General features: G+C 36.6%; 1 protein-coding gene across 1 annotated transcript in view; it reads left to right on the top strand.

The window, feature by feature from the left end:
• Nucleotides 1–23,916, top strand: part of PTPRQ (protein tyrosine phosphatase receptor type Q) — a 252,679-nt gene that overhangs the window by 176,475 nt on the left and 52,288 nt on the right. Inside the window, exons 30-35 of the mRNA XM_070053189.1 lie at nt 750–936; nt 4,321–4,565; nt 7,112–7,178; nt 11,074–11,232; nt 12,206–12,428; nt 14,464–14,537. Of these exons, the coding sequence (XP_069909290.1) occupies nt 750–936; nt 4,321–4,565; nt 7,112–7,178; nt 11,074–11,232; nt 12,206–12,428; nt 14,464–14,537 (955 nt within the window). The remainder of the gene's footprint in view (nt 1–749; nt 937–4,320; nt 4,566–7,111; nt 7,179–11,073; nt 11,233–12,205; nt 12,429–14,463; nt 14,538–23,916) is intronic.

The following is a 23,916-nucleotide window of genomic DNA, read 5'->3' on the forward strand; positions in this document are numbered from 1 at the left end:
AAATGGAATTAAGTTCATGTTGGCATAGAACTTTCTGAAAATTACGCATAGTGTTTTTCATAGCAAGCACTCTCCATAACCTTTGTGAAAATCCTTCGTGTGTAAAGATTTCAAAAATTTTTGCACCAACCAAAGAAACTTACCTTTTAATTCAATCTTTGCGTGAACTTTTTGAAGTACTTTCATATCAATATCTTCTGAATTATGTTACAAAGTATGTTTCCTTATGTGGGCAATATTTTTAAAAGCAAATCCAATTCTGCAATAGCTACTTCAGATCTGTTCTCTCTAAATCGCAACACAATACTTGTAAGTATTACCACCCCAATTTTATATGAACAGAAATAAGATATAGTCAGCATAAGTTGTTTGTCAACAATAGGAACTCTAGGCATCCAATTTGGAATTTGAACCCTTGATATCTGGGACCCAAACCCATATCCCTTCTTCAAAAAAATACCGGAATAGAAACTAGTTTCATCGACTGTGAAGATGATTGTTTGTCACTGGATGTGTTGATTCATTGTGGTTGGTTAACTTTATTTTATTTTTAATTACTGAAATAATTACTAACTATTAACCTGTTCTAGTAGCACTTTCGATTGTGCAGTACAATCTATTTGTAAATCAATTATCAATCAATATTGGATAGATAAATACACCTCATGTAGCTTTCTTTGTATTACTATGTTTTAGTGCTTTGAATATTAAGTGTGGCTTCCTTAATTGTGAACTATTATTTCCTACAGGTAGATAATGATGAATTTAATGTTTCCTTCATGAAATCTAATGAAGAAAATAAAACTATAGAAATTAAAGACTTAAAAATATTTACGAGGTATTCCGTGGTGATCACTGCCTTTACTGGAAACATGAGTACCGCGTATGGGGAAGGGAAGTCCAGTGCTGAAGTCATTGTTACCACTTTAGAATCAGGTAAGGCATGTTTTTCATCACTGCTAAGAACTGAGACTTAGCTGTCTTTCCTCCAGTTTCTCACACTCCACTAGAAAGGACATGTGTTGCAGGAGGTTTTTAAAATGTATAATTAAAAAATGCAATGACTCACTTTGACTGATGGAAATCAAGCTATTTGCTTTTGAAACAAAGTGAAATTGTGTAGACTATCCAATCCTTGTACATACAGAAACATTTCAAAGATACCTATTTGTACTTTTTTGTGCTTATTTAATTTGCTAGTAGTTTCAAGAATTGTTACCTTGCCTAAGAGATGATTTTTCCACAGTCTGTTGCCAATAACATTTTGTCTACAATGCCATTTTAATTATTTCTGTCCATGATTTGAATGAAAATTTAAGTAATAATACTCTATTAAATAATCTGGAATTCAACCTTAGAATCTTGGTCACATTTATCATAGCTCTTTTCTTCACTTAGTTAAGTGCCATGTTTCACTATGTAACTATGTGATAAATGTTAGAATCCATACAGATTTCCTCAAGTTCCTATGACTAGGGTCTGAATGAATAATAGGATACTGAGAATCAGATTAAAGTGGAAAGTCAACCTCCCAGAGCTTCCTTGCCCCATGCTCCTTCAGACTCCTCATGTTCTTTGCCACCAGATATGTCATTGGAAAGAGCACATGAAGGGATGTGTTGCTATAGTTTATTTGTTGCTATCTTTAAGGTAAGTATAGGAGGTAAAAATATTTTTCAGCTAGTTTTTTCCTTATATTATATGCTCTATTCACTTTATATATGAAGTTATGGGTTCCAAACTACAAGGTAAATCCGATCCTTAAAAGCTAAAATTGTATTTGTTTCTGTTTGCTACCATGTTTCACAGGTACCTATTTTCTGATTATGTTTTTTACATTTCTTCATCATCCTGTGTGTGTGAAGAAAGACACTGATGAATGTATTCACATTACACATGAAGAACTGGTTGTTGAATCTTAATGTGATATCTCTCCCAAGGAACTTACAGCTTAATATGCTTTACTTGAATATAAAAAAGTAGAATTTTAAAAGTAAAACAAAAAATCGTTTCTCAGCTTTTTGGCTAAGATCAGGTGTAAAAGTAAATAAAAAATGGGGGCTAAGAAATTGTTTTGAGTACTGCGAGAATTTCTTTGCTTATCTAACTCATCTGATCCTAAATTTGGGGAAATAATACTTATAAACAGAAAATATGTTTTTCAGGTGTCATAAAATGTATTACAATTGACAAATATTTTATCTTCTTAAATTCTATTTTTATATGGAAGAAATTTCTATTTCAAGTTAATCAAAATAGATTCATTCACTCAATCAATTGCTTATAGAAAGAACACTATATAGTGCAGCAAGAACCAGCTTCCATATTCATAAAATGATTTTTATCTTCACAAATATAATTTTGCTTTGTAATTTATTATTGCCTGTCTAGCTATATGCTTATGTATTTTACTTGTCTAAAATCAACTGGAATGCCTAGAATATAGAAAGAATGCTCAAAACTCAGAACTTAAAAAAATAGTTAGAAAATCAGCCAAAGACACTCACCACTGAAGAGCTATGTTTGAAAAACAAATACGTGGGCTGCTGCGGCTCAATAGGCTAATCCTCTGCCTGCAGCACTGGCACCCCGGGTTCTAGTCCAGGTCAGGGTGCCAGATTCTGTCCCGGTTGCTACTTTCCCAGTCCAGCTCTCTGCTTTGGCCCAGGAGTACAGGGGAGGATGGCCCAAGTCCTTGGGCCCTGCACCCACATGGGAGACCAGGAAGAAGCACCTGGCTCCTGGCTTCGGATCAGCACAATGCGCCGGCCGAAGCGTGCCATCTGCAGCGGCCATTGGAGGGTGAACCAATGGCAAAGGAAGACCTTTCTCTCTGTCTCTCTCTCTCACTGTCCACTCTGCCTGTCAAAAAAAAAGAGAAAAAAAAAAGAAAAATACATGATATATAAGATAAATTTTCAACATGATTAACCATTACATTATATGTAGGGAAATGCAAATTAAAATTACAATGAGAATCAATGTGCATCTACTAAAAGAGATAAAATAATAATTTCTGATAGTGTCAGATTCTGGGGAAAGATGCAGAAAAACTGGACCTCTTGCTACTAGCAGGAATGTTAAATGGTACAGCCACACTGGAAAATAGCTTTGGCAATCTCTTCTAAAACCAGACACACCTTTTCTACTTGACCCCTCAATCACAATCTTGGACATTGTTCACAGAGCATTGAAACTTTTGCTCACAAAGTTCTATGCAAGAATGTTAATATAGGATTTTTAGTAGCAAGAGAAACTGGAAACAACCCAAATGAATTTCCAGGATTAAACCACTCTGGTACCTCCATAAAATGGAACACTACTCAACAATACTAAAGAACAAGTATTGATTCATATAGTATGTTGGATGGTATTCAAGATCATTATGCTATTGTCATTCTCAAAATGACAAAATGATGAAGATGGAGGCCAACTATTGTTGTGGGCAGGCATGCAGGGCAAATACAAGAGAAGAGTAGCAGAGAGTTTCTTTTGGGTGATGAAATAGTTTTTTTATCTTGTTTGTGGTGGTGATTATAGAAATTTTTATACATGGGATTAAATGTCATAGAACTACACATACAAATATGAGAGTATGAGTAAGCAGTGAAATTGATATAAGTTTTGTAGTCCACTTAACTGTCATACCACTATCAATTTCCTGGTTTGACATTAGACTACAGCTATATGAAATGTCACCACCAAGGAAAACTCGGGTTTCTTGGGACCATATGTACTATTTTTGCCTTCTCCTATGAGCTTATTTTATTTTAAAACAAAAATGTTAAAAAGAAATAAATTCTCTATAAAAACAAATGCACATATGGAACTGGCATTGTGGCAAAACAGGTAAAGACACGGCCTGCAACGCTGGCATCCCATATGGGCTCCAGATCCTGTCCAGCTCCCTGATGATGGCCTGGGAAAGTGCTTTGGCCCTTGCACACACATAGGTGACCTGAAAGAATCCTGAGCTCCTGGCTTCAGTCTGGCTCTGCCCTGGCTGTTGGCGGCCACTTGGGGATTGAACCAGCAGACTGAAGATCTCTCTCTTTCTTTCCCTCTCACTCTATTACTCTGACTTTCAAATAAATAAATAAATCTTTTAAAAATGTATATAAAAGGGAGAATAAATCAGCAAACAGTGACATTATGGGTTTTGTAAACTATAGATGTCAATGATTTGATGCTATATCAGCCATTTAGCTAGTTTCCATAATTTGGATGTTTTCACTTTAAAACAGAAATTTGTAGCAAATAAACTTTATAGGTAACAAAAAGAAAACATTAAAAATTGAATTGCTAAATATTTCATTTTAGCCCCCAAGGATCCACCTAACAATATGACATTTCAGAAGATTCCCGATGAAGTGACAAAATTTCAGTTAACATTCCTTCCTCCTTCTCAACCTAATGGAAACATCCAAGTATATCAAGCTCTGGTTTACCGAGAAGATGATCCTACTGTTGTACAGATTCACAACCTCAGTATTATCGAGAAAACAGACACATCTGTCATTGCAGTGCTAGAAGGACTTAAAGGTGGACATACGTACAACATCAGTGTAAGCATCCACAACTTTTAACTATATACCTAGACTATAAAGTAAGATAACATCTCAGCATTCAAAAATTCTGCAGTTATTGTTCACAATACATTTACCTTCTTGTGAAATTGGTATATGCAACAAAAAAAAATAGAGAAATTAAATTCCCTTTTTATAATACAGCATGTTCTTACAATGTATTGAGAAATTAGCGTTGTGGCACAGTAAGTTTACACTTGCAACACTGGCTTCCCATATTGGAGTGCCAGTTTGAATCCTGGCTGCTCCACTTCTGATCCAGCTCCCTGCTAATGTACCGGGGAAATCAACAGAAGATGGCCCAAGTCCTTAATTCCCTGACACCCATGTGGGAGTCCCATATGCAGTTCCTGGCTCCTGGTTTGCCCTGGCCCGGACCTGGCCTTTGAATCCATTTTAGAAGTGAACCAGTGGATGGGAGATCTCTTTCTCTCTCTGTCTCTCCCTCTCTCTGTGAATCTGCCTTTCACACAAATAAAATAAATTTCTTCAAAAAAAGTATAGAAAACCAAGAAATTTATAGAAAAAAATAGTAGGAATCCAGAAATAAAAAATAAAAATATATATTAAAAGACTAGTGATATATAGACAACTCTGTCTAAAGAGGACTGATTGTACATGAAAAATGAGAAAGCAAATTTCAAAGACAAAGGGCAGAATTAACAGTTTACATATTTTAAATTCACACAACTATTTCTAAAAGCTAACACCTTTTTATGTTTTAATTCATGACTATTCATTTTAGGACATAAATCTGTGGATGGGTTTGTATATTCACACAATTTTTTTCATCTTTTACCTAGTGTTGTATCATGCCTTGAATTTTTTAAATAAAATTGTATGGTTCAGAAATATCATCTTTGAAGCATGGTGGAATTCTCCTGAACCTTCAAATAGCTTAGTGACCAATTCTTTATGAGTATCAGTTTACAAAACATTGTTAAGAATGTGTGTGCATATATAATGATATATTCTTTCCCATGCTCACTTTAACTTTAAATCTTTATATAATCTATCTTGTTGGAATTCTTATTATGCATTTTGTTGAACGGACCACCACTGAATGTGAAAAAAAAAATGAATTAGAAATGGTGGTGGTAGACAATTAACTGAAGTGGAATCAAATTTTGACTTAGTGTCTGGGTAGCTTCATCAAATCTTTACTTCACTTTTCTTACATTAAAAAATGGCAATAAAAATAGTAACTTTTAGATAACATTTTTGTAAGGATTAACTATTTATAGTTAGGCATATGAGTGCTGTATCAATTTTGGCCACTGTGAATAAGATTCAAAAATAGAAAATAAATGATACCTAATCTATAATTTAAAGAAAGATGGAAAAATCCTTTGCAACATGTAATTTACAGCCTCATTAACACCTTGAACTTTGTTAGAAATGTATTACATTAGTACCTGTAATAAGCTACTGTATCAAAACCCGAAAATTTGCAATTAACAGTTTGCAAGTGCTTCTTCTCACACTGTAATTTGGAAAGTGGTGCCCAACTTGTTATCTCACTTTTTAGGTTGTACCACAAAGAAATAAAAATAATGAACCATACGACAGTATCACTTTTGATTTCAAATGCTTCTTTTTTTAAATTTGCTACTTTAGTAAATATTTCCTTTAGATATTTTTAAACTACATCCTGTAAATTTGATTTACCTATCAAAACTACCCTATCATATATATTATTACAAATTTATCTCAATAACAGCATTTTCAGTGTATCTTCAGTGTGGAAGGGTGAGCCACTAATGTATAAAAGAAATAACTCCAACAAACATATACTGAATTGTGTTTATCAAGTATAATGCGATTGGCCAAGAACTCGTCCATTTTCTATAGCAAGACAAAGTGAATAAGATACTGTGTCTGCAGCTTCTGAGCATGCAGTTAATTGAAAGGACCCACATTTGTGTAAATCACCTCCTGAATATACAAACAGAAATGCTTTATGTGTATATGCTGCGTTATGCAGGTTATAGCGTCGGATACTTTGGGGCAGGGGTGAAGAAGGGCATAAAGGCCAACTTTCAGCAGGATGATTTAATACAGGAAAACCAGGAGGCTGCAGGAATAGGATTTCATCCCAGAGAAGGAAAAAAAGAGGACCTTGGATATGGATTTAGAGGAGGCCAGAGTTACCTAGCCAAAGAAAGAAGGAACAGATGTTAGAGTAGATGAAGAGAGCGTCGTTATAATGGCTTTTCTATGCAGTTCCTCCTCCGCGTTCAGATTGAAGCTACGGTCCTTCCTGGTCTCTGTCACAGCGCTGTTCAGATCATTCAGCCTTTGTTCTCCGGCTTAAGGCCAGAATAGTTGTTGTAAGACATACTTTATTGTTAATGCGCTTCCTTTGTATGTTGTTTCCATTTAAGTGGTTATAAGAAAATGGACTTCATAGGATACATGCAAGTGTTTGTAAAGAGAAATCATTTAAGAATTATAACCATGACCAGTCATCTATACAAAAAAGCAATAACCTGAAGATAGTAACAAGATTTTTTTCTTTGTTTTAGGTTTATGCCATTAATAGCGCTGGTGCAGGGCCAAAGGTTCAGATGAGAATAACTATGGATATCAAAGGTACATTCTCGAGCTGCTTTCCTATAAAATGTTGCAACCTTAATCAAAGAATGAATTTAACTTGAATTCCATACTATAGTTAAGGATGTAAAAATGTCTTTAGATGATGATTATGCATATAATAAGCATATATTAAGCAATAATGTATGCTTATAGAAGCTATGGTTAAAATGTCTAAATAATCATGTAAATTACTGTTAAATAAGGAGAATGCTCACCTCTTATATTTATTTTCTTCTAAGTTTAAAATTTTCAAAAAAATTAGAGCTGTAACTAGTTCTAATTACATTCCTTCACTGATCTGATCTTAGAAGTCAGATTCTTCTTAATCAAATAGTGTTTACTGAACTATCATAGACTCAGCTCTGATCCTAGCTATAAAGTAGATTTATCAATTCATTATTCTGGTAGCTATTTACAAAAAATATAACTAATATTTGTGTTTCTCCCCTTCTTCCCAAAAAATATTTTGAAGAGAAATTTAGAGGGACTGGCTCTATGGTGTAATGTGTTGGGCCTCTGCCTGCAGTACCAGCATCTCATACGACACAAGTTTGAGTCCCAGCTCCTCCACTTCCAGTCCAGCTCCCTGCTGATGGCCTGAGAAGGCAGTGGGAGATGACCCAAGTGCTCGGACCTCTGCACCTATGTGGGGGGCCCAGGGGAGGCTCCTGGCTTTGGATCAGCCCAGCTCCAGCCATTGAGGCCATTTGGGGAGTCTTTTTGTGTCTCTCTCTTTCTGCAACTCTGCCTCTCAAATCAGTGAATAAATCTTGTAAAAAAAAGAGAGAGAGGGAAATTTGGAGCCATTCAGCTAGTCATGGTGATTTCTGCAAATATCAAAATGCATATTATTGCTTAAAATCAAGCAATTTATTGTGTCATCTCTCAAAATGTGCAAAAAATTTTCAGAGAAATTTTTAAATGTCTACATTTTAAATTAAAAACCCTGAAGTATATAGATCTCTAGTAGAATTCTGGCTGATACTTTTCTTTCTAAAGGAAAAAATAACTTCTCAGTCTTTGACAAGGACAGGAGAGCACAGTGACTGAAAGTGTCAGCACATTAGGTTGAGTGTAGGGTCAGACTGCTAAGATTGAACCCTAGATTGACCACTTGAGATCTGTTTGACTTTGGAAGGTTCCTTAACCTCTGTAAGCCTGCAAAATGGAGATAATACTAGTTCTACCTCACAGGTTATTGTGAGGATTAAGAGACAATCTTGGAAAAACTCTTAGGACAGGGGCCGGGACCTAGTTCTACTAAAAGTAAAAAATAGTCATTTCTAGCAAAGCTGACAGCTTTTCTTTTCATCGATGAATAATCAATATAATGGTAATGTTATTTTCAGGTATTAATTATTTGATGTGAATTGATAAATTGTATACTTTAGAATGTGCAAGTGCATAAAATCTTCACGAATGTAAGTTAAGGGTAGGCATTCACCACCTCTCAGATTATCTTGGTCTGAGTCCTCATTCCGGCTTCTGATTCTGGCTGCCTGCAAATGAGGACCAGGGGAAGCAGTTTGTGATGGCTTAAACAGTTGAGTCGCTGTCATCCATTCGGGAGGCCTGGCTTGAGTTCCCAGCTCCAGTACTTGTGGGCATTTGGAGAGTAAACCAGAAGATGGGAGCAAAATCAGTCTCTCTCCCTCTTTCCACTTTCCCCACTCTCCCCCTCCCCCTCCCTCCCTCCTTCCCTTCCTGCCCTCCCTCTCTGCCCTTTGAATAGTTTTTTAAATATTAAAATAACTACATTATTTCACAAAATGAATTCACACAGAAGAGCATGAACCATACACACTATCTTAATCTCTCTTTGCTATTCAGTGGCAAACGTGTATGCAGATAGCAATAGGTTCATTATTTTATTTTTGAGAGGCAGGGAGAAAGAGACAGATATAGAGCTCCCATCTATTTGTTCACTCCATGAATGCCTACAATGGCCAGAGCTGGGCCAGTGGCAAATTTGGGAGCCAGGAGCTCAATCTAGGTCTCCCACATAGGTGGCAGGAACTTAATTATATGAGCCATCACTCCTCCCTTCCAGGGTCTACATTAGTAGGAAGCTAGAGTTGAGAGCTAGAACCAGGTATCAAATCCAGGCACTCCAACATGGGATACAAGTGTCATATCCACGAGGCTAAATGGATGCTCCCTGGATGCATAATTAAATGCTTGCTAAAACTTCCCATTTCAGATGCTTTGCCCAACCCCTTGTCAAGACGGTTAGTTCTGATTTTAACTCCTAAGCTGAGGCAGGCAGATTAACGAAGAGTTTAGAGAAGATACATGCACACAGTGGCAGTGATGGGGCCCGAGAAGTAATGTGTCTCTAGTAATATCCATGACTTTGTTGGTTGTATGGAGTGTTGAATGACTAAATTTGCATCTGACAGCTAAAACAAGTTGGAAGGTAGAGCCAGATGCTGGCTTCTCTAGCTGAAACCTTTGCTCAGGTTCTCCACAATGGCTGGCTGAGAGACTCAGGTCTCTCTGAGCCTGGGCTACTGTCTCCTGAAGCCCACCTTCCTTCTCCCTTTTAGCATGAGCCACATCTGTGATCTCTGATCTGTGTCTGAAGGGTCTTGCCACCTCTCACCTTTCTGTGGCTCTTGCCACACTCTTTCACAGAGCCCCTTTATTCTTCACATATGTTTCCTCCAATAGACTTCTTAGGCCTCTATTTCATTTTAGCCCGGGCTTCTTCAGAGTTCTTGCTGATGCATCAGGCAAGAAGTCTGCATTTGAATAGGATGCACCAAAGAGATGGAACTGGAGAACTAGGTCAAAAATATTCCATTCAAATCTTTATATTTAGAACTTGGATATCTGTGACATATGCTCACATACCCATCTATAAAACTGAAACAATATTGCTAATTTCCTGACATTATTGAGAGACTTTGAAAAGAGAATTTTAAAAAAAATAATGTGGAAATTGTAGTTTGGCTAATTAACATAGTGGTGCTCAAACAGCATGTGTATGTATGTATACATACAATTATATATATTTATGTATATATATGTATATGAACAAATGAAATAAGGAGCTTCTATAAATACTGATTTGGGAGATATTTGTAGGTAAAGAATTGTCATGAAATTTTGAGAAATTATTCTGACTATTTTAAACACATACACATATACACATGCAAGCACACATATATTTATCTTTTGTTACAGAAATTCTGTCCTTGGGAATTTATTTGAGTCTTAGGTATGTAAGGAATGATAAATACAGCTAACTATACAAGGCTAATTACTGCAGCAAAGTTTCCAAAGCTAGAGGAAATGGGAATTCCCATCACTAAGCTGTTGAATAAATACGATCAAACTGCGCCATAATAAATACTACAGTCATTAAAAAAGAATGTGTCAGCACCATAGATATGCATTTTTATCTAATTATGTGAACATACAGAAAATGTAGAAACTATCATCCAGATGTTTGCCATGAATTAATGGCAGGAGATGTGCTTGCATGACTAGAACAGAAATCAGTGAACCAGCTAAGGGAAGGAAAAGGAAAGGAAAGAAAAAAAAAAAGCTAAAATATTAGTAACATGTAAACATTTTATGCATTTGTGAATATTGCATGAGTGAGCACAGGTATAATTGAATTTTTTAATATGCAAAGAGGTATCAGATGTCTGAAAATCACACCTGGGCTCCATTATCTCAGGCAAGCCTGAAATTCGTAATTACAGGATCTGGAGACAATAATTGCTAAATAGCTTCTGTATCCAAACACAACTCATGTTCATTTACTATTTATGTTTGCCGTCAGTTTATCTGTAAATTACTTACATGAAATGAGAATTCCTAATAATTTTTTTTTCTTTTAAGAAACAAAAAATGAATCATAGCAATATTTCTTCTTTGGTTATAGCTCCGGCACGACCAAAAACCAAGCCAATCCCTATTTATGATGCCACAGGAAAGTTACTTGTGACTTCAACAACAATTACAATCAGAATGCCAATATGTTACTACAATGATGATCATGGACCAATCAAAAATGTACAAGTGCTTGTGACAGAAACAGGAGGTATCATAAAATAAAAATATGGTTCTGGTTAATGATATAAGTTGGATCCCAATTATCACATGATTGTTCCATAGATTTCCAGTATTATTAATTGTAAAAAATATTGATCACCTAAAGTATTTTACCAAAAATAAAAAAGCATAGTTACCTTCTATGTTCTCCTAGGATTGTTCGGATTTTGGCAAGATTGAGTCTTGACAGTTTCCTTGGAGAGTAAACAGAGGAGTTATCTTAATTGAGAGATGTTTTTTCTCTGCCTGAAAAAATCCTCCTCCATGGGGCCAGCATTGTGGTGCAGTGGGTTAAGCTGCTGCCTGCAAATGCCAGTATCCCCTATGGGAGCCAGATAGAGTCCAGCTGTTCCACTTTCAATCCAGTTCTCTGCTAATGTGCCTGGGAAAGCAGTGGAAATGGGCCCCTGAACCCATTATAGGAAACCTGGATGAAACTCCCAGCTTTGGCCTAGCCCAGTCCTGGCCATGCAGCCACTTGGGGAGTGATTCAATGAATGAAGGATCTCTCTCTCTCTCTTCCCCTCTCCCCTCTGGTCTCTTCTTCTGTAACTGCCTTTCATAAAATAAATCTTTAAAAAAAATCCTCCACAACAGTGTCTATAGGCTCGTGTGTGATGAGGAAGGACAGGGTTACACACCTATCCTGGTCGATCAGCTGACTGGTCCATGGTCACAGTCATAGAGTAACTGCTGTTTGAATGAGATCCCCATATGCCATTGATTGTCTGTATATAAAGATAACTGAAAATGAATCATGATGAAGAATGGGATGAGAGAGGGTGTGGGAGATGGGTTGGTTGCAGGTGGGAGGGAGGTTATGGGGGAAAAGCCACTATAATTCAAAAGTTGTACTTTGGAAATTTATATTTATTAAATAAAAGTTGAAAAAACACCATTTTAAATATGAAAACATATTCATATATCAGTTTTAATCATCACTATCTGTTTTTCTAAAATAGCTCAGCTTGATGGAAATGTAACAAAGTGGTATGATGCATATTTTAATAAAGCAAGGCCGTATTTTACCAACGAAGGCTTTCCTAACCCTCCATGTACCGAAGGAAAGGCAAAGTTCAGTGGCAATGAGGAAATCTATGTCATAGGTGCTGATAATGCGTGTATGATTCCTGGCAATGAAGACAAAATTTGCAATGGACCTCTGAAACCAAAAAAGCAGTACTTGTAAGTATAGTTTATCCCCACCATGCATTGTGTTAGCAAGCTTGTTAATATCTTCCATCTATACATCTACCTATCTATCCTTCAGCTCTCTGCTAAGTACTAGAAATCACTATGCACCCTATCTTTCAAGCACTAGCATTGGAAAGATAAACAAGACATTATATTTCATAAATATAACAGCATTAGAGCGGAAGCATGCTGAGCTAAAAGTAATGATAATTTGATCTGTTATAAAAGAGCAACATGAAAAATGTGGTATTGGAGAAGAGTAGGTGGTAGGAGAATTCTTTTTGTAGAGGACAGTATGAATAATGTGTTTTTCACTCATTGTTCAGTACGTGCTAAGGATTTGTGCCATATATGTACAGATTTTTAGAAACACTATCTTATTCTTTTAGTTAACAATTGCTGTCCTTGGTGACAGAAATAACTCTGCTTTTATGTTCATCAGATTTTTGTATGGATGATGGAAATCTTTAGTACGTATTTTAATATTTAGAATTTTGTTTCTCCTAATAATCTAATACACTGGAATCAATGCTGACATTTTGTCTTCATGAAATTCTTTGCTACATTGATTAAATTTTCCACTACATTATAATGATTAAATCATATGTTCAGGTTAGTTTCATTAGACTAGCATTTGAAAAAGAATCACTTTACCCTTTGATCTTCAAAATTTAGTTTCATTAATATTTTTAAATACAGGCATTTTCATTTTTGCTTGCTAGTAAAACATAATTACTTGTAAATGTCTTAGATAATGTTAGCATTAGATGTTAGATAAATTAGGCAATTAAATAATATTATGTTATCTATTAGATGCAGTTATTGTTCAAATTTTTTATGTTGCTTGAATTTTACCTATCACAGTATAGCAGTTATGAAAATGATACAAAAATTTCATATACTTATTATTAACATATTTACTTCCAAAACAGACTCTTCATATAACAATGAAAATCATAAGAGATTTATTGGTTTTATATTTTTAATGCCATTGTGTCTGTTTATTATTTTTCTCGTAATGAATAGTTTTATTTTGTGCCTCTGATTTTAAAACTGAGTTTTCTTTGAGGATCTTAGTGTCGCTCAACAATTTTTTTAAAGAGTTATTTATTTATTTGAAAGTCAGAGTTACACAGAGAGAGGAAAGGCAGAGAGAGAGAGAGAGGTCTTCTATCCGATGGTTCACTCCCCAAATGGCCACAACGGCTGGAACTGCACCAATCTGAAGCCAGGAGCCAGGAGCTTCTTCCAGGTCTCCCAGTGGGTGCAGGGGCCCAAGGACTTGGGCCATCCTCCACTGCTTTCCCAGGCCATAGCAGAGAACTGGATCGGAAGTGGAGCATCCGGATCTCAAACCAGCACCCATATGGAATGCCAGCGGTTCAGGTCAGGGCATTAACCTTCTGTGCCACTGTGCCAGCCCCACACTCATCAATTCTTAAAGCTTGATTTTCTTCTGTCTCCTTTTATGAATCAAATGTCATAAAATGATCCAGTGTCTTTAAATGATCAAATATGACTATGCATACGCAGAAAGCATTGTCCTTCATTTGTTTACACACAAATAGGACAAATTCATATGGTCATTCTAATCTGATTCACTGATCTTTCCAAAGCTGGTTGTGGTAAAAGTTATTTGCCTTATAATTGCGAAGTATATCAGTACACTATACTTGCACAGGTATTAAATCAGTCCAAACAAATCTCTGAGGGAGGTGATTTGTTTCATTTTCTTAAACTGCTGACTGCACGTGAATTTGGCCAGATTTGTAGTCACTGCCCCCATCAAATTCCACAAGTCCTACTAAGGACAATTATTCGTCTCCTGTAATTTCATACATATGTATGTATATATAATTGGCTGTCATTGTATATATAAATGACTGTCATTCAATTCCAAGTTTACATATTTGTAAATTCACTTTCTCTTAAAGAGTTTTAATGCTTACTTGTTAAGTTATTCATAGAAAAAAATCATATGCAAATTTGGGGGTTTTAATGTTTTAATTTTTTTTTTATTTTACAGATTTAAATTCAGAGCCACAAATGTCATGGGACAATTTACTGATTCTGATTATTCTGACCCTGTTAAGACTCTAGGTAAGACGTTTTTAAATTTCATTTAATTTATAACCTCAACATGTTTATGATAGTTGGAACACTTACTAGTAAATATATTAATCCATGGCTGTTGTTCTTAAGTATAAATTCATTGTAAGATTAATCAGCCTAAGGATAAATGGTATTTGTAATATTCTTTTAAATGGTGAATCATTCATTAATTCAAATATACATATAGATTTTATTAGAGTCTTTGCTGGCATGTACTCATTTTATCCTAAATAGTTATTTGGCTCTTTAAATATACAATCATAGATGTAAAATACTTTAATAAAAGAGAAGTTAGCTTATGGATAACTTTGCTTAAATTATGATAAAAGAAGTTAACAACTCCTTTAATATGGGTGTTTTCCTTCATTCAAGTCTTTTGTGAGTTTTTTTTTTAACCAAGCATACACACTTAAATCATACCTGAATAAAACACAGCTACAATTTATGAGTCATCGCATGTACACACCATCATCCCCATAACCATATCTAATGGTCAATATTCTGTTCCAAGCACATTTCTAGACTCATTTCCAATGTTACCTGAAAATCCTTCTCAGCTATACCCTAGTTTAGGTCAGTGCTTCTCAATTAGAGTGACTTTGTACACCCAGGGGAAATTGACAATAACTGGAGCCGCTTTTGATTGCCTCACAGAGTGGTGGTGGTGGCAGTGATATGGTGGTGGTTGGGAATGTGGCAGGATTTTACAGTGCACAAGACCTGAACGTCAGTAATGAGAGGAGGAGGAACCCTGAGTTAGATGCTCATGTTTGCTCCATTTTGCAGATGAGGAAACCAAGGTCAAGATTATTTAAGTAATTAATTTCTGGGCAAGGATTCCATAACCACCGCACTACAAATGCAGAATTAAGACCTGGGTTCAAATCTTGACTCTGCCACTTGAGAAAGTAAATAAACTGCTATAGGTCTGTCTTCTTGTTTGGAAAATGGAAATGAGAATATATTTTTTGAAGGACTGTGGGAAGTTTTAATGAAATAACATACTTAATAAAATTTTCAATTAGCTTCTTTTGGATAGTTTATATTCAGATATTTTGGAAAATCCTTATTTAGGAGAAATTACTTTTCCAATATTTCCCTGAGAGGATCAAAACTTCCTATTTTTTTAAACAAGTCATCAAAGTCCCAAGTTTATCCATCTATAGTGCCTTAAGGTACCAGGTAGATAGTGTCTTTCTGAGACATCTCTTGAAAATGGGGGTCTGTGTGTTGCTCATATCCTCGTGTGCTGTTTCTCCATGTATTATGAAATGATGGCGATTTCAGAGATATTTGTGACTGGAGAAAGATTGTGCCGTCATTTCCAGGCAGAAAATTCCCATCAGGTTGTAGAAATATTACCTGTCAAAACGTCAGCCTCTGTACCTTCTAGATAATCAAGGAAATGTTGCATCTTTATGAAATAAAGCAGCATGTGGTTTGCTACATAAATGTTTAGAGATTAATAACATAGAAATTTATTTGGCCACACTGTTTAATTCCATGAAATTATTGGTTTAATTTTACCCACATAATTTAACCATTCAAAGCTAGCTGAGTGGGCTTGTGGTTTTGAAATTGTGTCGAGTGTTTCTAGATTTGGTAGGTGGGTCTTTCACACTCTGATTCTACCACTGTAAAATAAGTGGCTTTTCCTCTTACCAACATAATTTCCTATAGGTTTCAGCAATAAGAAACCATTACTATAGCTAAATAGAGATCCTGGTGCATTGACTAATGGAAGATGAGACAAAGACAAAATGGATAACTCAAGTATCTTAGAGAATATTTTATAAGAGCCATGCTGAAAGTTACTGGCCTATTGTGTTACGTGTTGTGTGCTCTCTCTCATTAGCTTTCTGATTTCAGTCAGTTACCTGAGAGGCAAAACTTAAGACATCCAGGGCGATAGAAATGACAAACAATCTGCCAAAAATGGCAATAGAAATGAAAAACACCTGGCTCTGTGCAAGGATGGGTCTCATCCAGCACTAGATACAGTCTCCATGTCCTCTTCAGTGAAGGTATTCTGTTTCTTCTCTCCACTCACAGTCAAGGTAGTGGAGTACAACAACCAGTTCTGCAATATAGCAGAAATACACAGACAATTGAGGCAGGCACTGCAGCACAGTGGATTAAAGTGTTTTTTGGGATTCCTGTATGGCATATCAGGATGCCAGTTTCAAGGCCCAGCTACTTAGTATTTACAATCCAGCTTCCTTGTGAATGCACTTGGAAAGCAGTAGACAATAGTCCAAGTACTTGGGTTCTTGCTACCCATGTGGGAAATCTGAATGGAATCTACTAGCATTGACCTGATCTTGCCCCAGATGTTGCATGCATTCGGGGAGTGAACAAGTGGATGTCTCTCCCTCTCTATGTCTTGTCACTCCACCTTTTAAATAAATGAATAAATGAATAAACCTTTTAAACAAATGATTCTTTCCTCTAGAATCATAGCCATGTTGCCCCAATCTTCCGGGGACTCTTAGTGTATCCTGTTAACAGCGGTAGTCTAGAGTGGGTAGAAGATTGCGATTAATGTTAGAGTACAAGATCCTACCAAAGTTAAGGAAGGAGAGACCCATGAAACGTAGACTGGACACAACAGACATTGGGCTTATAAGAGATAGGGACAAGAAAAGGTACCATCTATTGTCAAATTTCTCAGAATTCAGTGTGGAGCAGTTACATAGGATAGCCTTTAAGCTCCTTTTTTTTTTTTTTTTTTTTGAGATTCATTTATTTATTTGAAGGCAGAGTTACAGAGATACAGAGGGAGAAAAAGAGATATTCTATCTATTGGTTCACTGCCCAAATGACCACAACAGTCTGAGCTGGGCCAAGTACAAGTAAAAGCCAGGAACCAGGAACTCCATTAATGTCCCCCACACAGGTACAGGGGCCCAAGCGCTTCGGCTGTCCTCCAGTGCTTTCCCAGGAACATGAGCAGGAGGCTGGATCAGAAGTGGAACAGCTAAGACTTGGACCAGCTCCTATAAGGGATGCTGGAGTTGTAGGTGGCTTAACTTACAGTGCCATACTGCTGGCCCCTAAGCCCCTCTTTAGCATGGTGTTTGAAGGACTCTGTCTTGATAGATAGCAACTCTCTAACCAGCATTTTCTCTGAAATGATTATATAGCCAGTAAAACAGTGTCGAATGGGAGTGGAGGAAAGTAAGGATGCAATCTTAATTGTTGTGAAAGGAGAATGCATCATTAGAGGAAAAAAAGCCTTGACCAGCAAAGTAGCTCAGCCACTGTGCATGTTAGTGGATCAACGCCATCATTTACTGGCATCACATTCATCATCTACCACGTTATTAGATATTGTGGCTCTGTGAGGGATCACATTCACTTTGATGGGGCATGCACCAAAGATGACCACTCGGAAATAATAGCCTTGCAACATATGACATTAACAGAAAGCCATGGAGTGCAAAGAGTTGTTGGCAAAAGGACATTGTTAAAGGATATTCGGTAGAACACTCAAACAGGAAGTAGTGTTTTAACCATCGTCAATAGTCAATGCCAAGAATGGTTTCACAGTTGTGAGGGCAGGGGCAGGCAAATAAAAAAGTGCACTGATAGAATAACCCTGGAGTCAACAGATGACGAAGGATGATTGAGTCACTTTTTCTCTCAAATATGCAGCTTGTTAGGATGTATGATATCATTTGCAGCTGGCTAGTGGTTCCCAATACTCTTTGCAATCTGGCTGAAGTCTTAACTATGCATGTATGTAATCCCGAACTTCAATCAGAGAGGTCGAGGTCCTGCTTTGGGCATAAACCACCATGCCACGGGCAATGAATCCAAGGTGAATTGCCTATCGATTCAAGTTTAGAATTTAAGAATCTTGGCAAGGTTGTGTTTCTACAGATCATTTTGGTAGTGCTTGTACTTCTCAGGGATGTTTATTACATGAAACTAAAAGTAAGAACAAAAGAATCACCACAAAGCAGGGGTCATTTGGCAGTTGCTAAGATGCTGCTTGGGACACTTGCATTGCATATTGAGAGGCCAGGGTTCAAGCCTCACCTCCGTTTCTGATTCTAGCTTCCTGCCCATGAGCACTCTGAGAGGCAGTAGGTGGCTCAAGTACTAGGGTTCCAGCCTCTCACATGGGAGACCCAGGCTGAGTTCCAGTCCCCTAGTTTGAGCCTAGCCCATTCCTGAGTGTTGTGGACATTTGGGGAGTGAACCAGTAAATGGAAGTCATTCCCTCTCCCTCCCCCTCCTCCCTATCCTCCTCCCCCTACCCTCTCCCCCATCCCCTTCCCTCTCCTCTTCCCTTTTCCCCCTCACCAATAAAATGAAATTTAATTTTTTTCAAAACTTTTAATAAGCATCACCATGAACTGCTAAAGTAAAAAAGGTTTAAATTTAGTGAAAGGGGTTAATGGGATTATGGGTCTAGGGGTGAGGGGAGAGAGGGTTTGCTACATAAAGATCATCTGTGGTAGGGGAGTTTGCACTTAGCAAAACCTTAAGGATATGTAGGAATAAACAAGGGAGATGATATGTGTATTATTTTTAACCTAAAACTACTTATGACTTATTTGATTTTGTTTTCCTTCAAGATTGAGCATAAGCATTTTTGTTAACAAGATTCACAAGAAACCCTCTTAAATTCTTTTTTTAAATTCTGCTCAGGCACATCAGTTTATAGAAACCACTTATAGGCAACGTTTTGATGAAAAGTCTTCATTATAGAGGATTCCTGTGATTGGAAAACCAGACTCCCCTTGCTGCACCTTACAGAGCTCTCATTAAAGCTAACCAAGTTGAAGCCTTACACCCCATGGCAAAGACACGCTGTGATTGTTTTCTTATATCCTAACGCTTCTCATTGAATTACTAGGCTAATGACCACAAGCTCTAATAGCTCACTTAGACTCAGAAATGGGGAAGTGTTGTGTATCTTGTGTAGCTAAAGGATCACTTCCTCCCGGGCACCTCAGGACCAGAGGAAAATTTTGTTTTGTTAACAAGGCAGCAATTTTGTACTGAACCTCACAAGCTCTACACTCAGGCATATTTCAGATAGCTTTAGTACATATTTAATTTGTGCTACTCGGGATTAGTTATTTGACCAATGAAATTCTGAAATCTTGATTCTAGAATGAAAATACTTCATAAGCTAACAGGGAGAGCAAAGCAGATGAATGAACGGATACATTAATATGAAATATTTATAATGAAGACACTTGACATTGCTTGTACATGTAACAAACCTTTTAAGTGGTTTTACATATAAACTTAGGTATTATTCACTCTAATTCTATAAGGTGACCTCCTGTTTATAAGAGAGTACTTCAAAAATTTCATGGAAAATGAGTATGATGAAAAACCTATACCTGAATTTCGAGAAATTTTTGCACCAATATAAACTTGTTTTTTAAATCTATTTTTCCACAGATGTTTGAAGTCCTCTCATAGAGAGCCCTAGTTTATAGGTGACAAGTCTGAAGCACTGGGTCTTTAAGCAACTTGCCCAAGGTGTTTAATCACAGCAAAGGTGACACCAGCCAGAGCCAGAGCCAGAGCCAGACTCGACTCCAGCTAATGCTGTGCTTGTAACCCCTGAACCACACTACCTGAAAACCCACTAAGTGTCCAAGCAGCTTCCAGTGTTATTACTATTGTTGATGTTTCGGCTCCTATAGACTTTCTATCTTTTCTGTACTGTTATATCTTCTCAACATTTTAAATGAGACAAAATGCTCTTTTGTCTCCCATTTTTTATCTTGGTTTTTGAGGTTGACATTCATGAATGAGTATGCTTTGTCTTCATACACAAAGATAAAATTATCCTTTTTTAAAACACAGTAAGTATGACTTTGTCCCACACCTTGGGAAAACACTGATTATTATCTTTAAAAATGTTTCCAATCTGAATGGATGAAAATGATGTCCCGCTGGGGCGATTTAGATATTTCTTTTTTTAAATTTTAATGAATATTGATAAGCAATTGTGTATACTTATAGGATAGGAAATGATGCTTTGGGATACACATACATATATATATATATATAAAATGTGAATATATGTATACATATATATATATACATATATATATAATGTGAAATGATCAAAACAAGCTAATATGTTCATCACATCAGCATTTACCATTTATTCAGCCTAGCTGTATTTCTTGAGTTAGACTCTTGAGTCACTGTTTAGTAAGTTCTTTGTGTGATATTTGAATATCCCAGTTGACTAGCACTTAGCTGATAGAAAAACTCCCTGCTTGTTAACCTTGTAAGAATAACATAAAATGATAACAATAATAAGGAAAAGGTCGTCCACTTTATCTATGCCTATATTATGAGCCAGTCATTGTGATACAAATTTTACATTGCATTTAGTTCAAGTTTCTCCTTATTGATGTTTCAAAGGCTTAAAATGTTGGATCCATATTTTGTATCTAAATAATGATCATTCTCATCAGACAAATTTCGTGATTTGCTACATTACCATCACATAATTTATTATGTAAACAAAACAATTTGATCTGTCATAGGGTTTTAAGTTTATTCAGGGAATGATTGTGCCTATTAAAAAAATAATCATGTGTATATTTTTAAGAAAAAGAATTCATTTTCTTTGAAAAGATTTGGAGAAGTGACCTCATTCTGTACTGGTAATTCTCCCAGTGTCCCTACGTAGCAGTGAATCAGAGTGTACTCAACAAACAGGGTACATTTTGTCCTATCCCTTTGTAATACTTGTGCCCAAAGGATTACATATTGTTTATTAATATATTACATGTCATTTCCTCACTTGGTCACCACTTTGAAATGGTAATCTAATCTGAAAATTTCGTGTGTGGTTTATGAAATCATTTTTTCCTGCTGATTCTAAGGTGATTCTGTGATTTCAATATTTACCTGACAAATAGGATCCTTTATTCATTTTCATGCTTCCTTCCCAATTAGTCAATGTGTAAAAATGCATAAACACAAACCATTCATATTTTAATGTAGACCAAAGGTATATCTAAAACACTCGTGTAACATACATGGTGTTTAGCTTCTTTTCAATTTAGCTGGAGTTTCCGGAGGACTGTGAATGTCTGAGAACTATTTAAAATTCAGCATTTATCCAAAACTACTACACAGAATAAACACAGGAACCCTTTCATATTAGTAAAATATCTTAAGCTTCAATATGGAGCAAAAAGATCTTGCATATTTCAAATATGGGTAACCTATTTTGTCACTTAGCTGCCACTCTTCTTACAGCAAAATTAAAATTTCTAAATCATACAACTTAGTTATGATTGCAATCCGTAGTTTTGCTTAAAATAAATAATTAACAGCTTTTAAAATTTACTTGATTCAGTAACTGATTTTCAATCTGAAAATTTTAATGTTTCAAATTAATATATTCATTCATTAGTAAATTTAGCAAATATTTATTGAAAATTTATTATGTGTCCAGTACTATCCTTAGAACTTGGAATAGTTTTATATTTTTTTATTTATTCATATTTACTTGAAAGGCAGAGTGACAGGGAGAAAGAGAGAGATAGCTTCTATTTGCTGGTTCACTGCCAAGATGCTCACAACAGTCAGGGCTTAGCCAAGCTGAAGCCAGGAGCCTGGAACTCCTCCTGCATTTCCCACATTGGTGGCAAGGACCTAAGTACTTGAGCTGTCACCTGGTGCCTCTCAAAGTGTGCATTAGCAGGAAGCTGGATCAGAAGCAGAGTAGTGGGGACTTGAAGCACTACACACATCCCAAGCAGCATCTTTTTTTTTTTTTCTTTCAAACTTTTATTTAATGAATATAAATTTCCAAAGTACAGCTTATGGATTACAATGGCTTCCCCCCCATAACGTCCCTCCCACCCGCAACCCTCCCCTTTCCCACTCCCTCTCCCCTTCCATTCACATCAAGATTCATTTTCAATTCTCTTTATATACAGAAGATCAGTTTAGCATACATTAAGTAAAGATTTCAACAGTTTGCTCCCACACAGAAACATAAAGTGAAAAATACTGTTTGAGTACTAGTTATAGCATTAAATCTCAATGTACAGCACACTAAGGACAAAGATCCTACATGAGGAGTAAGTGCACAGTGACTCCTGTTGTTGACTTAACAAACTGACACTCTTGTTTATGGCCCCAGTAATCACCCTAGGCTCCAAGCAGCATCTTAACCCACAGTACTGCTCTGCTATAACACTTGCCCCTTGGAATAGTCTTGGATAAAACAAAGACCCCTGTCTTCAGAGGGGAATTACATTCAGGAGAGAATGACAGACAATAAACAGAATAACAAATTAAGTGTAATGTATGTTAAAGGGTGATAAAAGCTATTAGAGTGCAGGAAGTGTGGAAGGCAGAGACAGTGCATGGAGTTGCATCTCCATTTTAAATAGGGTGAAATATCAGACTTGTGGAGCTCAGTCTGCCATGAAAAACTACTATATATAGACTAGGTGTCTCAAAGAACAGAGATTTATTTCTCACAGCTCAGGGGCTGGGAGTCCAAGATCAAGGTGCTGGGCCTTTGATAATCTGGTTGGGTTTTCTTCCTCGTATACGGATGGCCCCCTTCTTGCTATGTGCTCTGAGGTCTTTCATTAGTGCATGAGTGGAGATGAAGAGAGTGGGATGGGAGGGAGGGAGGGAGGGAAGAAAGAAGAGAGGAAGCAAGCTGTCATGTCTCTTCTTCAAGAACACCAATTCTCTCAGATCAGAGCCTCACTCTTACAGACTCATTGGATCTTAATTACTTCCTTCATCCAAATGCAGCTACGCTGACTTTGGGGGGTTAGGGCTTCAACTTGTAATCTTGACAGTGGGGGTGGGGGTCACATATACTTGGTTTCTAACAGGTGGTCCTTGAGAAATGAAATGAGATAAGTTGGCTACCCAGGCACATATAGAAGGAATATCTTTCCAGGTAGATGAAAAAGGCCTGTGGCAAGAGTGACCTCAAGTCATTCATCAATAAAACTCGGGCTCCAAAGGCAAGAACAAGGTAGGGATAGAAGGGAAGTCGGAGAGATAATGGGGTACCAGAGGGCTAAAGGGGGAGCAGATCTCAAAGGCTTTGGATTTTCTCTGTAAGAAAAAGGAAGAATGTGAAGCAAGGCGGGTAATGTGTTAAAGGAACTGCCCCTGGTGCTATGTTGACAATAGAAGGACAATGCTCACTTATTTGTGAAGGTCTTTCTAAAAAGTTTATCATTTAAATGTTCTTTTTTTATTGTAAAATATAGAAATAGTATGACATATGAAATACACTGTATAAATTTCAATAATCTACCTATAAGAAAAAATAAGATATGTATGTAGTCAATGTAACCTACTCAAGCCCAGACAAATTTAACTCTGTTTATATGGCCCA

This window comes from Oryctolagus cuniculus, chromosome 11 (assembly GCF_964237555.1).
Source record: "Oryctolagus cuniculus chromosome 11, mOryCun1.1, whole genome shotgun sequence".
In the NCBI taxonomy this organism is placed as follows: Eukaryota; Metazoa; Chordata; class Mammalia; order Lagomorpha; family Leporidae; genus Oryctolagus; species Oryctolagus cuniculus.